Source organism: Panthera leo, chromosome B1 (genome assembly GCF_018350215.1).
Source record: "Panthera leo isolate Ple1 chromosome B1, P.leo_Ple1_pat1.1, whole genome shotgun sequence".
Taxonomy (NCBI): Eukaryota; Metazoa; Chordata; class Mammalia; order Carnivora; family Felidae; genus Panthera; species Panthera leo.
The window spans coordinates 171,331,413-171,345,262 of record NC_056682.1 but is presented as its reverse complement, the minus strand read 5'-3'; the positions used below and the strand labels follow the sequence as shown (position 1 = coordinate 171,345,262).

The window sequence follows — 13,850 nt, the reverse complement described above, 5'->3', positions numbered from 1 at the left end:
CTCTCTGCCCCTCTCTCTCTCACACTTTCTCTCAAAATAAATAAACATTAAAAATATATAAATAAAAACGAGGTGTTACACATGACTGCCCTGATAAGGGGAGCAGCGGTGAAGGAATGATGAGAGTGACTTATGGATAGTTAAGATATGTAAGGTTTCTTTTAAGTAAACTTTGTAATGTCACATCTATAAAGAACAATGTACAGGTAATAATTATATAGCATAAAAACTTTTTTACAAAGTGAATACCCTGTGTAGCCAGCACCCAGGAAGAGTTGAATTTTGAACAAAATATTGCTTGAAATAATGGGTAATGGACTAGTGTAGAAATGGAGATCTTAAGCAAAGAAGGAATTAGAAATATAAGCAACATACCCTCTTAAAATTCCAGGCCAAATATTGCCTTGGAGATGTGACACTCGAAAAACTGTTTGTGGATCTGCTGGAGTCTTAGGGCAACTTAGTGAGCAGAATATAGAATATTTATATTATATATATATATGTATATGTATGTATTTTATGCTAATGATCAAAACTTGTGCTATTTATCACAAAGGAAGAAGATATTTAGTTAATTAAATCAACTCTTATTATTAACAGAGTTTTTGTTATTTTATTGCAGCAGTTATTGACTTTCAGGGTTTATGTACTTAATTTTCACAAGATCATATCCAAAGCAAGAGCTACATTCTTGTAAGAGGCCTAGATTCATTTGATATTTAAAAATCATCTCTTTGGAAGAGTTTCTTCTTTTCTTCTTCTTCTTTTTTTTTTTTTTTTAAAGTTTTATTTATTTATTTTTTAGTAATCTCTACACCCAATGTGGGGCTCAAACTCATGACCCTGAGATTGAGAGTTGCATGCTCTTCCGACTGAGCCAGGCAGGTGCCTTTGGAAGAGTTTCTTAACAATTGTCTATCTTTAACAATAAGACTATAGTCCATGCTGTAATTAGTGGATTTGCTAATAGCGATTCCTGAAGGGTGATATCCTATAAAGTAGTTGCTTTAGATCCCATTTTACTGATAAGGAAACAGGCACAGATAGGCAAGTAACTTGTCCATGGTCATACTGCCCAGTCATTTGGTGGCAGAGCTCCTAATCAGACCAAAGCTGGCTGGCTGGCTTCAGAGTATTTAATTAAAAGAGTCATTGTGAAGATTCTTAGTTAATAAATATAAGTAGCTTAAAGAAATTCCTGACTCCAACTATGTAATAATTGTTAGATGGCATTAATATTACTGTTGTCATTATCATTATTTTAGAGAGAAATTCTGGTAGCACATAGAAATCTCCCTCCCCACAGGGGAAGAAATTTCACTTATGTTTAGGCAGATGAATTGCTTTGAGACTTCCATACTTAAACAATGTAGATGAAATATCCATTTTAAAACATCAATTTTGGTGCTTTTTAAAGTTATAAATCTGTAAATCCCCATGAAAGTAATTTTATATGTATTTGAGTAGTTAAAGCTTGTTTTCTATTGAGAATGTAAGACAAATGAATTTTAACTGGTCCAATTCCTGTTGTAACAGAATTTAAGCAGAATGGTGGTAAGTCCTATCTCTCTGTGATTACGGGGAGAGGAAACCACAGCCAAGGAGGAGTTGCTCGCATCAAACCAGCCGTCATTAAATACCTCACAAGCCATAGCTTCAGGTGAGTAGAGATTTCTGTTATTGATAATGGCAATGTCCATATACAGATAATAAACACTAATAGTATGCTCAAATGAGTTATTAGAATAGTTAACTAAATTTAACCATCTGATATTAGCCACAAATTCATGCTTAAATTATAACTTTTCCTGCTGGTCTTAATGATATTCAGAAAACCAGAAATGAAGGAAAAATATATTTTGTTTTTGAAGTAATCATCTGACAAAACTGTCTCATAAATTTAAAATCTAACAGAAAGTAATATGATTGTGTTTCTTTGATAATGTATTATTCAAGATAGTTAGATTATGTGTATCATCATCTAAGGTTGCTAATTATTTATTTGAAAGGATATACGTATTTGTGGATTTTGGAAGGAATTTCTGCTGAAATGTGGTTATAAGGGATTTGTTTAAACTTTAGCAGAAATACACCAGTCAGTAAGAATTTACACATCTTCATAAATTAAATGCCATTAATAATCTTAGCTGTGACAAACATGAAATGAACTTTTTTTTAAGTGATTATTATTCAGTAACAGAAAATGACAAGAGAAGTCTAAGAAGAAAGATCTGTTGATGGATAGATTCACTGAGGATGTATACCATTAGGTACCTACCTCCCCCTAGCTCTAGTTTTAGTTAGTGTGGCATATTTTGTTTATGCCATGTAATAAAATGTTGTTTGGCTACATTATAGAAAATAGTAGCATTAATTCTGAGCACAAAAACAGATGAAGTTTTAGAGTTACTCTTACAAAAGGAGTAGTTGGGCTGGAGCATTATCATGTTGGGATTAATGATCTATTGTAGAGACTAGTGTTTTTTAAATTTCACACTGAGGCACTTGGAAGCATTTCATGGCCTGATGAATCAGACTTATGTTAGAGATTTCTTTTTAGTACCGACTTAATGCATAGAAATAATGTAACAGACATCATCTTATCCTTCACACACCATGCTGTTCTTCATGAAAGTTGAGTTCAGGCTTGAGATTTTTGAAAAATCTTAAATAACTACTAAGTTAGGAGTTATCCCTCTAGCTTTAGGATTGTTTATTTTTACAACGGATTAAAAGTACATAAGCATAGATATCAGTCCTGGATACTGACTTAATAATAAAGGAGAGTACTTTGATAGTAACTATTTCATTTAGCGTAGATATTTGGAATTGATTACATGATATATTCCTTAACCAGTTTGAAATTTTTACCTAAAATAACTGTTTTCTCATTTCTATAGGTTCTCTGAAATTAAACCAGGGTGCTTGAAAGTCATGCTAAAGTAAAATAAACATCCTTGACTTAGAAGTGTGAAGGTTTGTAGGTTAGTTTTATTTACAGTAATTTAGTCAATTTTACTGTACACATGTATTTTATTAGAAATGTCCAATTATAACAAAAACATTATAATGATGTTTTTCAGAATTCAAGAGAAGTTTAATTTTTTACTGAATCAAATGCCAAATACGTTGTCTGTTAAAAATACTGAAGAGAATTTTTATTGATTATAAAGTGTCCAAGAAAATTATCAGCTGTGGTTTTAAAGTTTGAAGTGCTCTGATTCTTTTTCAGAGAGAAAATGTTACCTTTGTGTTAATTGTTGTTAACATTTAGTAAAATCCAAAAGGCATCTTTGAGAGGCATTTATAGTGCTTTGAGGCCTGGTTCATGCCCATCAAAGGCTTGTATTAAAAGAAGGAGAAGTAGTGGTAGTAGTAATGAAAGAAAGGAAATGTAACAAAAGCACTTGAATGCTTTTTGATATCAAAGCTAAATACAAAAAATCATTTCGTTTTGCCATATCCTGCAGGAAGAAAGACATGCTGTTTGTACTTTCTTCTGTTTTGTATATGATCTTGATCTCTTACCTTTTGTTCGTTTGTTCTGTATGTGTGCATTTTCTAGGAGGAAAGTTGGAGCCTGAGATTATATTGCAGTTTTATGCCTTCTGTAGGCAGTAAAGTTTTTAGAGAAGATGAAATTGTTAGATATCTACAAGTATCAGTGTCTTAATAGAACTGCTTCTAGAGCTGTCTGTGTAAGTGGTATTTAAGACAGTACTAAAGAGCTATATTTTATATTTGAGTCATATAATTTCTAAACAGTAGTGGGTCAAGAGCCTATTAACTTAAATGTAGAAGACATTTTTGATATAATCTTTAAAGGAATCCTTACAATTTAAAAGTTTTTTACCTTTGTTTTTTTAAAAAAGAGCCAACTTTCTGAAAGGAAACTTTCATTGACCTTGTTTTGTGTGAGCTAAAAAGTCCTGTTAGTATGTCAACTATAAAATGTAAATTTCATTTATACACGTTTAATGTGGTAAAGTGTAGTTTTTCAGTATAAAACAATGGCTTAAATAAATTTGTCTTTGGATATGGAGAATATTTCCAACATATGTAATTTAACAAACAGTTGTGTTGGATTTTGATAAGCTTAAACATCATTTGGATCAGGAATTATAGGGTTGAGCTATTACTGAAAGAATCCTGAACTACAGAATGGTTTCTCAAAAGAACAGACATTTTAATGAAAATAAAACTCAAAAACACATTTTTGCATATCACGAAAGCATGCTTTTAAAAGAAGACCTGTATCATTAAATTTATTTCCACGAAAATAAAATGTTTATTATTTAGAAATGATTAGTGAGTGGTATTGAAATATTTTCTCATGGTTGTAATAATTTGTTTAAAAAAGAAAAAATGCCACCAGTTTAGCATATGTTTTTTGTAATGTCTAGAGGAGTTGTATACATTAAAAATAAAGCAATTCGTTTCAAGAACTTACTATAAAACTACAACTGTTAATGAAGTAAAATGTTTTTATGTATAAATTAATATGATTTAAGAAATGTGAATAATAGTACTAAAACCTGGGGTTACTTGAGGGTGTGCAGCTGCATACTCATTTTCCATGATTTTATATTTCCTCACCCAGTTTAAAAAAGCATTGCTTTTGAGCACTTCAGCTAGATTTATTTCAGTATTATTGTAATTATGATTAGTGTGGGAGCAGTCAAAAAGAACAAGGGATGAAGTGTTTTGTGGGCAGAAACCAAATGAAAGAAGCTATGTTTTCTGCTGTATCAACTTTAATGTTAGACTTTATTTTGGTAAATCTGAGGTATTTTTTCTTCGTCATATCATTCATAAGTATGTAGGCAAATTTTGAGCATGATATGTGCTTTTATGAAGTTGTTTTAATCCTAAACTGCCTCCCACCTCACTGTCTAGCATAGTTTAAACAACACATAATTATGAAAGAAAAATTTTGTAGTTTCTCCTTTCTTGTTTTGCCCATTTCTAAATCCTATATGCCAAAGGTAAACATAGTTTGGGGATTATCAAATTTTTCTCTTGCTCTTTTCCAAGCCCTGTGTGTCAAAAGTAAGGAGAGTGTGTGGATTATCAACATCTTCAGGTATTGGTATATTAGTGCTAATAATACAGGTCTAATTAGAATGGCTCTTTGCAAATGTATTAATATTTTAAAAGTACAACACTTCTGTAGTTTGGAAGGTTTTAGTAACTGTTCTGTCTTTTCACTAGTCTCTCATCTGTGTCTACCAGGAGAAAAAAGAGAACTAATGTGGAAACCACAGGGAACGAGGGGTTAGACTTAGGAAACTCTTCAACAGTGTTTTCAATTCATCCACTTCCTTACTTCAACATGAGTTATGGAAGCATGTTGTCTTAGGTTTATTGGCTGTTCATATAACTCATATTATTTTCAAGTTGAGGTTTTTTTCAATTTATTAGTGTTTCCATACTATTTGCAATTCTATGGCCTTAAGTATGTGGCATATTATGTAGTAGAAATTCTGACTTATACTTTAAAGTGTCTTGTTTATTCAATACATTTTGAGAAGAAAGTTTAAATAATTCTGTTGGGTTGTTTCCAGTCCTTATTTCAGTCTTTTTCTTTTTAAATTCAAGTATTTTGTGTGCTTAGAAAGAGGACATATGTAACAGCGAGATTGGTTATTTCTGAGCTGGAAATCGGAAACTTTGAGACTCAGGAAATTGCTCTGACAATGTTTTAACTGCTCTCAATTTAAGAAAATGACAAAATGTATAAAAAAGACACAAAAATAATGTGTGCTGTTTTTTCCAAGTGCTTTCCTAAGTGCTTTTCCATTGTGCAATGAGGTGAAGTTTGATAATTTTCTGTGTAGTGGTTAAATATTGCTTATTTTTATTTACATGGTAAAGAAAACAAATTTAAATGTTTGTGTGGCCAAAAAGAAGTGTCATTTAAAAGGTTAAGTGAATTTATGTAGAATGTATGTTAATGGTGCTTATTTTTAAAATGTAATTCAAGTTTACAGTATTATTAAAGCCTCTTTATAGAATTTAGTAGAGAAACAAGGCTGGAAGACATGTACATCCCGAAGAGCCTTTTATAACTTAACATTATAGAACGACAAATTTTATTATTTTCCTTAAAGTTGAGCAGTTGACTTTTATGGTCCAAATGATGAACCTGTTATTAACAAATGATTGATTTAACCATGAAACTTCTCATTAAAATACAATATTGCAGCTATCAGTTGGAGAATATATTATAAAATTTTCAGACAGTATATCAGAAATGAGATGTTTTTATTTGTACTATAAAGAAAATGTAATTTTGCTGTTAACTCTGTACTTTTTTATTGAAAATGTTTTATAACTTTGCTTTTAAAATTTCTTATGAAACCATTTGCAGATTACATACTTAATTTAATAAAATACTTTAGCCACAGTCCACTGTGAGGAAATCCTTCATTTGATGTGGTAGGGTTAGTGGTTTAAATATTAAAATATATCTTTATGTGTAACTTTGTAATTTCAAGGGAAAGAAAAGGGTCATAAAATTTTTATTTCTGTACCACAGCTTTTATTCTTTGCTATAGCAAATAGGGGTCCACTTTTGAACCAGATAAATTATCTTTTTGATGGCAAAATTAAGAATAGTGGCTCTAAAGAACTCAAGTAATACTTTAATTAATATTAAAGACCTTTGAACTTTATTCAGCCCACAGCAGAATAATTCACTCAGTTAGCATCGACTTAAAATTTTTTATTTAACAAATATTAGTTAAGCACTTGTCACTGGGGATACAATCTGAGACAGAGCTTCTCTCTACAGGTGTCTTATAATTCTCATCAACTCTCTGTGCATAGTTATTTATGCTATGAAGCACTTCCATGTATGTTATATTTTAAGACTCAAGAGAATCTTACTACATAGTTATCTTACAGAGGCTTAGAGAAGTCGACTCATTTGCCTAGTTAGTGGCAGAGGTAAGACTGCAACCTAGGTTCTCCAACTTCTACTAAGAACAACTACTTTTTTCATACAAGTAAGAATAATTACTTAAAAATAATATTCCATGACCGCCAAGTAAAAGAGAGAGATATGTGGCTCTACTGTATAAGTCTATGAAAAACTGCTACTTACAAATCTGCCTTCCTCCTATATCTAAAGGAAGCTGGTATCATGGGTTTTCCAGGGACAAAAATAAAAGTTTATTTCTCTCTTAATATAATACAAACTCAAGGTCTGATGGGTGTGCTCATTTCCATGAATTTTTTGGAGATCTAGGATCCTTTAATTTTTAGCTTACTACCCTTATCATACCCAAGCTGTGGCCTTCATTTCCTAAACCAGGGTGGGTAGCTAGAGCTCTAATAATCAAACCTGCATTCTGTTGTGAGGAAGGACAAAAAAGAAAGGAGCAATGGGCAAGTGCCAGCAATTTTTTTTTTTTTTTTTTTAATAGAAGATATTTGGAAGTTGGCATTCAACACTTCCACTTATATCTTATTGGCTGGAACTTAGTCATGTGGTCACATCTAGCTGCAAGAGAGCTGGAAAATTATCTTTATTTCAGTGTACTGTATGTTCAACTAAAACATGGACATTCTCTTGGAGGAAAGAGCATGTATATTAGGGGAATTAATAGCAGTTTCTGCCACATTTTTCATCACTGAATGTAAATAATGTGAAAATTAGTTCTTGATGGATTCTGTCAACATATCTTTGTTGATGATTACTCTGTGCTAGGAATAATAAAAAGGAAATCACAGTTGTATGCATTTTAACTTAAGTATTCAAATGATACCACTAACCAACATGGCTGATCAGGATGGTGGTTGCTGAAGGTTGGAGTGGTTGTAGCAAAATTTAAAATGAGACAAAAACAAAGTTTGCTACATCGATTGACTCTTATTTTGTGATGATTTCTTTGTAGCATGTGATCCTGTTGGATAGCATTTTACCCACAGCTGATTTTTCAGAATTGGAGTCCATCCTCTCAAACTCTGCCACTGCTTTATCAATGAATTTTTTTTTTTGATAGTGCAAATCCTTTGTTGTCATTTCAACAGTCTTCACAGCTTCTTCGCCAGGAGTAGTTTCCATCTAAAGAAACCACTTTCTTTGCTCATCTGTAAGAAGCAATTTCTCATCTGTGAAAGTTTTGTGAGATTGCAGCAATTCAGTCACATCTTCAGGTTCCACTTCTAATTCTAGTTCTCTTGTATTTCATCCACATCTGCGGTTACTTCTTCCACTGAAGTCTTGAGTAACTCCACGTCATCCATGAGGGTTGGAATTACCTCCCAACTCCTGTTAACATTGATATTTTGACCTCTGCTCATGAATCAGGAATGTTCTTAATGGCATTGAGAATGGTGACTCCTTTCCAGAAGGCTTTCATATCCGTCAGAGCAATTACTATCTATGGCAGCTATAGCCTTATGAAATACATTTTTTAAATAATAAGACTGGAAAGTCAAAATGACTCCTTGATCCATGGGTTGCAGAATGGATGTTGTGTGAGCAGACATGAAAACAACAATAATCTTGTATATCTCCATCAGAACTCTTGGGTGACAAGGTATTGTTGATGAGTAGTCATATTTTGAAAGGAATCTTTTATTTTCGGAGCAGTAGGTCAGTAAACCATGTTATAAGAGCTGTGCTGTCATTCTGGCTTTGTTCCTTGTATCGAGCATAGGGAGAATAGATTTAGCATAATTGTTAAGGGCTCTAGGGTTTTTGGAATGGTAAATGAGCCTCATCTTAAAGACACCAGCTACATTAGCAGTTAGAAGCCTGTTTCATCTATATCAAAAATCTGTTTAGTGTAGCCACCTTTGTTATTGATCTCAACTGGATCTTCTGGATAATTTGCTACAACTTCTCCAACATCAGCCCGTGCTGCTTCACCTTGCACTTTGATGTTACGGTGGTGGCTTCTTTCCCTAAACCTCACGAACCAGTCTCTGCCACCTCCATACTTTTATTCTGCAGCTTCCTCACCTCTCTCAGCTTTAACAGTAGTGAAGAGATTTGGGATCTTGTTCTGGATTGGGCTTTGCTTAAGGGAATTATGTGGTTGGTTTGATCTTCTATCTGGACCACTGAAACTTTCTCTGTGTCAGCGATAAGGCTGTTTCACTATCTTATTCATATGTTCACTGAAGTAGCACTTTTAATTTCCTTCAACAACTTTTCCTTTGCATTCACAACGTGGCTAACTGTCACAAGAGGTCCAGCTTTCGGCCTTTCTTGGCTTTCGACAGGTCTTCCTCACTAAATCTAATCATTTTTAGTTTTTGATTTAAGGTGACATATGTGACTCTTCCCTTCACTTAAACACTTAGAGGCCATTGTAGGGTTATTAATTGGCCTAATTTTGATATTATTGTGTCTCAGAATAGAGAGGCCCAAGGAGAGGGAAAGAGAGAGGGGAGCAGCCAGTGGGGACAGTCAGAACACATACAACATTTACCAAGCACAGTCTGTGCCCCCCCCAAACCAAACAATTACAATAGTAACATCAAAGATCACTGATCACAGACCACCATAACAAATATAATAATAATAATGCAAAAACTTGAAATATTAGAAGAATTGCCAAAATGCGACAGATACGAAATGAACAAATGCTGTTGGAAAAATGGCACCAATAGACTTGCCTGATGCAGAGTTGGCACAAACCTTCATTTTGTAAAAAATACAATCTGTGAAGTGCAATAAAACAAAATGCAATGAAATGAGGTATGCCTTGTAGTTGTCTATCTGCCTGAATGCACAATATAATGCTTTGGGTTTTTTTTTTTGGTAGTTTCTATATCCCAGAAAAGGATCTAATATATAGAATTGGGTACTCAAAAATCAGTGGAATCAAAACCAGTTGAACCTACATCTGATCAAGCCTGTAGACCTAACAACCAACTTATATGAATTACAGAGAACAGAGGAATATGCCAACACCATGGGATGTAACCACCAAATACAGACTGTGGGATGCTCTTACAACACAGTTTCTTCAAGTAAATTGCCAAGGAAAACAAAAACACAGATGGAAAGGGAACCTATACTATTAAGACGGAAGAGGCATATCAACCAATTTGTGGACTTTATTTGTTCAGCCAAAAAACTAAGTTTTTTTTTTTATGACAGTAACACGACGATCGGCAATGTGAACACTGGACACTTAATTATATTAAAAGATTTATTTATTTACTTATTTATTGGATGATGATATTGTGGTCATATTAGGAAAACCCAGTTTCTCCCCCTCCTACCTTTTTCTCTCTTGTATAGAGAAAAACCCAATCCTTCCTCCTGTGTGTTTCTTTTCCGTGTCTCTTTATAATTCACACAAAACACCTTTCTGGTCACCAAACATTGGAGTTTTTTCCCCATACCAAGCAATTCTCTGTGACACAAGTTGGGTGTCTACAGTTCAATTAATTCTTACACTATCTACCCAGAGATAACATCAGATTCTACAAATTAAGGGTTCAGTCCCACAAGACTGTCTCCCCCACTTCAGGTGCTAGTCACAGGTAGTAGGTCCCTAGGTTACCCTCAACTTCTGTCTGACTTGGCTATTAATCGGGGGTCCCCATAACCTCCTCACAGTTTTATAAATTTGCTAAAGTGGCTTACAGAATTCAGGGTAACAGTTCCTTATGTTTACTAGTTTATTAAAGGATATGATAAAGGAGACAGGTGAACAGCCAGATGAAGAGATACATAAGGTGAGTTCTGGAAGGGTCCTGAGTGTAGGAGCTTCTGTCCCCATGGAGTTGGGGTGCATCACCCTCCTTGTTTGAATGTATTCATCTACCTGAAATCTCTCCAATATTGGAATTTTGTGGAGACTTTCTCATGTAAGCATGATCAGTTATTAACTCCCATTTCCACCCCCTCTCCTGTCTCTAAGGATGAGGGCTGGGACTGAAAATTCCAAGCTTCTGATCATGGTTTGGTCTTTCTGGTGACCGACCCCTATCCAGGATCCTACCCCAGAGTCACCTCAGTAGAATAAATGTTCCTAGTGCTCTTATCACTCAGAAATAGGGGTTTTAGGAGCCCTATGTCAGGAATGGAGTCAGAGACAAGTATTAGAACAAGAGATGCTCCTAGTGTTTTTATCACTTAAATTATTAAAAGGGTTTCAGGAGCTCTGTGCCAGGAACTGGGGGCAGAGACCAATATGTTTTCTATTATCTCAGTGATTATATTTTTTATGTTGAAATACATAAAATGATGTGGTATCTAGGACTTACTTGAAAATAAGATGAAGTGGGTGGAAGGTACTTAGAAGATTGGCCTAAGTTGGTTAATGTTGAAGAAGTTGGAGTTTATTAGTCTGCGGTTCTACTTTTAACATATATTCAAAACTCAATAATAAAAAGTATTTTATTTATTTTAGTTATCTTTTAATGTTTATTTTTGAGAGACTGTGGGTCTGTGAGTGGGGGAGGGGCAGAGAGAGAGGGGGACAGAGGATCTGAAGCAGGAGAGCCTGATGCAGGGCTTGAACTCACGAACTGTGAGTTCATGACCTGAGCCAAAGTTCAACGCTTAACCAACTGAGCCACCCAGGTGCCCCAATAAAAAGTTTTTAAAAAGTTGGTAGAAGAGCTAGAGAAATGAATTCTAGACTTGGCTTAGGGAATGACTTCCAGAACACTGTGCAATTAACTGCCTGCCACGTCTGCCGTAATTGAAAGGCCACCATGGCACCAGTACCACCACTCTCAGCATACTCAGAGCTGGTGGCTACACACCAGAAAACTTGCTTAAAACCCTGACCTCACCGTGACTTGACTTTTTATCAGAATGAGACGTAGCAGTGGATAGATGCCTCACTTCTTACTTACTTCTGCCTCCCACATTTCATGAGTATATCTAATTGCTGCAAATTATTTTGTATCCAGATTTTACCTGCCAAAGGGGTCTAGGAAATGTAGCTCTAGACTTCCCAGTCTCTACAGCACAAAAAGCCTCATTAGAAGAAACTGGAGCCAGAGGATCAATTATCAAACGTCCATATTTACAACGCTGATGGTACTTGTCAAATCAGGCACTAGAAATAAAATGGGTTAATACAGTTATCACGAAACCCTTGTATGTCAGCTGGGGTAAGTGTATGCCAGGGGTTACCACAGGTTCAGGATAAACATAGCCTATTTTCAGGAGCATTGATTGTATTCAGTGACAAATTATGCACATTATTATTTAATGTACCTTATTTGTATATTATTAAAACAAAATGGATAAATTGTGGATAAGAATGGGAAATTTTGCATTCATTTTTAAGATAAAACAGTAGGGTCAAGGAGATGAACCTTTATGCTTTTTACTTGGACTTCCATTCCTTAGGGTAATGGCTTTCAAACTTTAGTGTACATAAGAATCATCCACAAAGGGCTCAGTGAAAATACAGATTTCTGCCTTGCTTTAAACTTCCTAAATCAATCTCAGAAGGTAGGGCCCCATATTTTCAATAAATACTCCAATGGTTCTAATGCAGGTGGGCCACACCTTAAGAAATGCTACTCTGGGGGCACCTGGGTGGCTCAGTCGGTTGAGCGTCCGACTTCGGCTCAGGTCATGATCTTGCGGTCAGTGGGTTCAAGCCCCACGTCGGGCTCTGTGCTGACAACTCAGAGCCTGGAGCCTGTTTCAGATTCTGTGTCTCCCTCTTTCTCTGACCCTCCCCTGTTCATGCTCTCTCTCTGTCTCATAAATAAATGTTAAAAAAAAAAAAAAAAAAAAAAAAGAAGAAGAAGAAGAAAGAAATGCTACTCTGGCAGGATAACCCATCACAAAAATTTTATTCTTTTTTGGCTACTCTAATGTTCCTTGGTTTCTACCCCAATCCTGTTTTGCAGGTCCTCAACTGTAATCAAGTCTGCCAGGGACACAGAAAGAAACCTGCACATTTTTTAGTTTACATGCAGCAACTTAGGTGATCCTCATCAAAATCCATCAAGGGACATTGAGGCACCATATATATATATATATATATATATATATATATATATATATATATATAATGACATGATGGAACCAGGATTCAAATCAAGGCAATCAGGCTCCAAAGCCTGTGCATTTAGTGATGCTTATTAGCTCTCAGCAATGGTCAGACTTAAAATTTATCAAGGAGAAAACCAAGATACATTTTACCTGGTCTGTCACAGTAAACTAATGAACCTTACTGCCCTCACTGGCAGTCTCTTCAAGGCCCTTTAAGCCTTCACTAATTATCTCCTCAAAGTTCTTCCAGCTTCTGTCCACTGCCAAGTTACAAAGCTACTCTTGCATTAAAACTTTTTTGTTATAGCAGAACCCCTCTTTGCTACCAAAATCTGTATTAAGCACCTATTGATACGTTAAAAAATCATTTCAAAATTTTGTGGCTTAAAACAACAAAAATGATTATTCTCAGTTTCCCAGGATTCTTGGAGTGGCCTAGCTGGGGTCATTCTGGGCTGAAGTCTCTCATGAGGTTGTAGCCGAGATGTGACTCAGGGCATCTGTCTGTTGAAGGCTTGACTGGGCCTGAGAAACTCACTTCCATGGTGATGGCTCATTCACATGGCTTGTAAATTGGTTCTGGTTGTTGGTTATCTTCAGTTTCTTCCTGTGTGGGTTTCTCCATAGGCTGCTTGAGTGTCCTAGGGTTGGACCTAGTGTTGGAAATCTTACACCACTATTTTTGCCAAATTCTATTTGTTAGAACCCAGTCGCTAAGTGCAGTCTACTTTCAAGGGTAGGGGGGATTAGTTCTACTTTTTGAGGGAAAGAATATTAAACAATTTGTGGATGTCTTTAAAAATCATCATGTCTCTCATGTGCCAGGCACCACTAGGTACTTAGCGAATGTATCCAATATAAT

The 13,850-nt window shown here is 35.0% G+C and overlaps 1 protein-coding gene across 21 annotated transcripts in view; it reads left to right on the top strand.

Moving 5' to 3' along the window:
• Positions 1 to 13,850, top strand: part of N4BP2 (NEDD4 binding protein 2) — a 154,209-nt gene that overhangs the window by 74,522 nt on the left and 65,837 nt on the right. For 10 of the 21 annotated variants that reach the window (XM_042936543.1, XM_042936544.1, XM_042936563.1 and 7 more), the window contains one exon: positions 1,537 to 1,660. In XM_042936543.1, coding sequence (XP_042792477.1) covers positions 1,537 to 1,660 — 124 coding nt within the window. Of the gene's footprint in view, positions 1 to 1,536; positions 1,661 to 2,900; positions 6,293 to 9,905; positions 10,185 to 13,850 lie in introns of those variants that run through there. The other 11 variants (XM_042936559.1, XM_042936556.1, XM_042936546.1 and 8 more) reach the window with 9 other exon arrangements.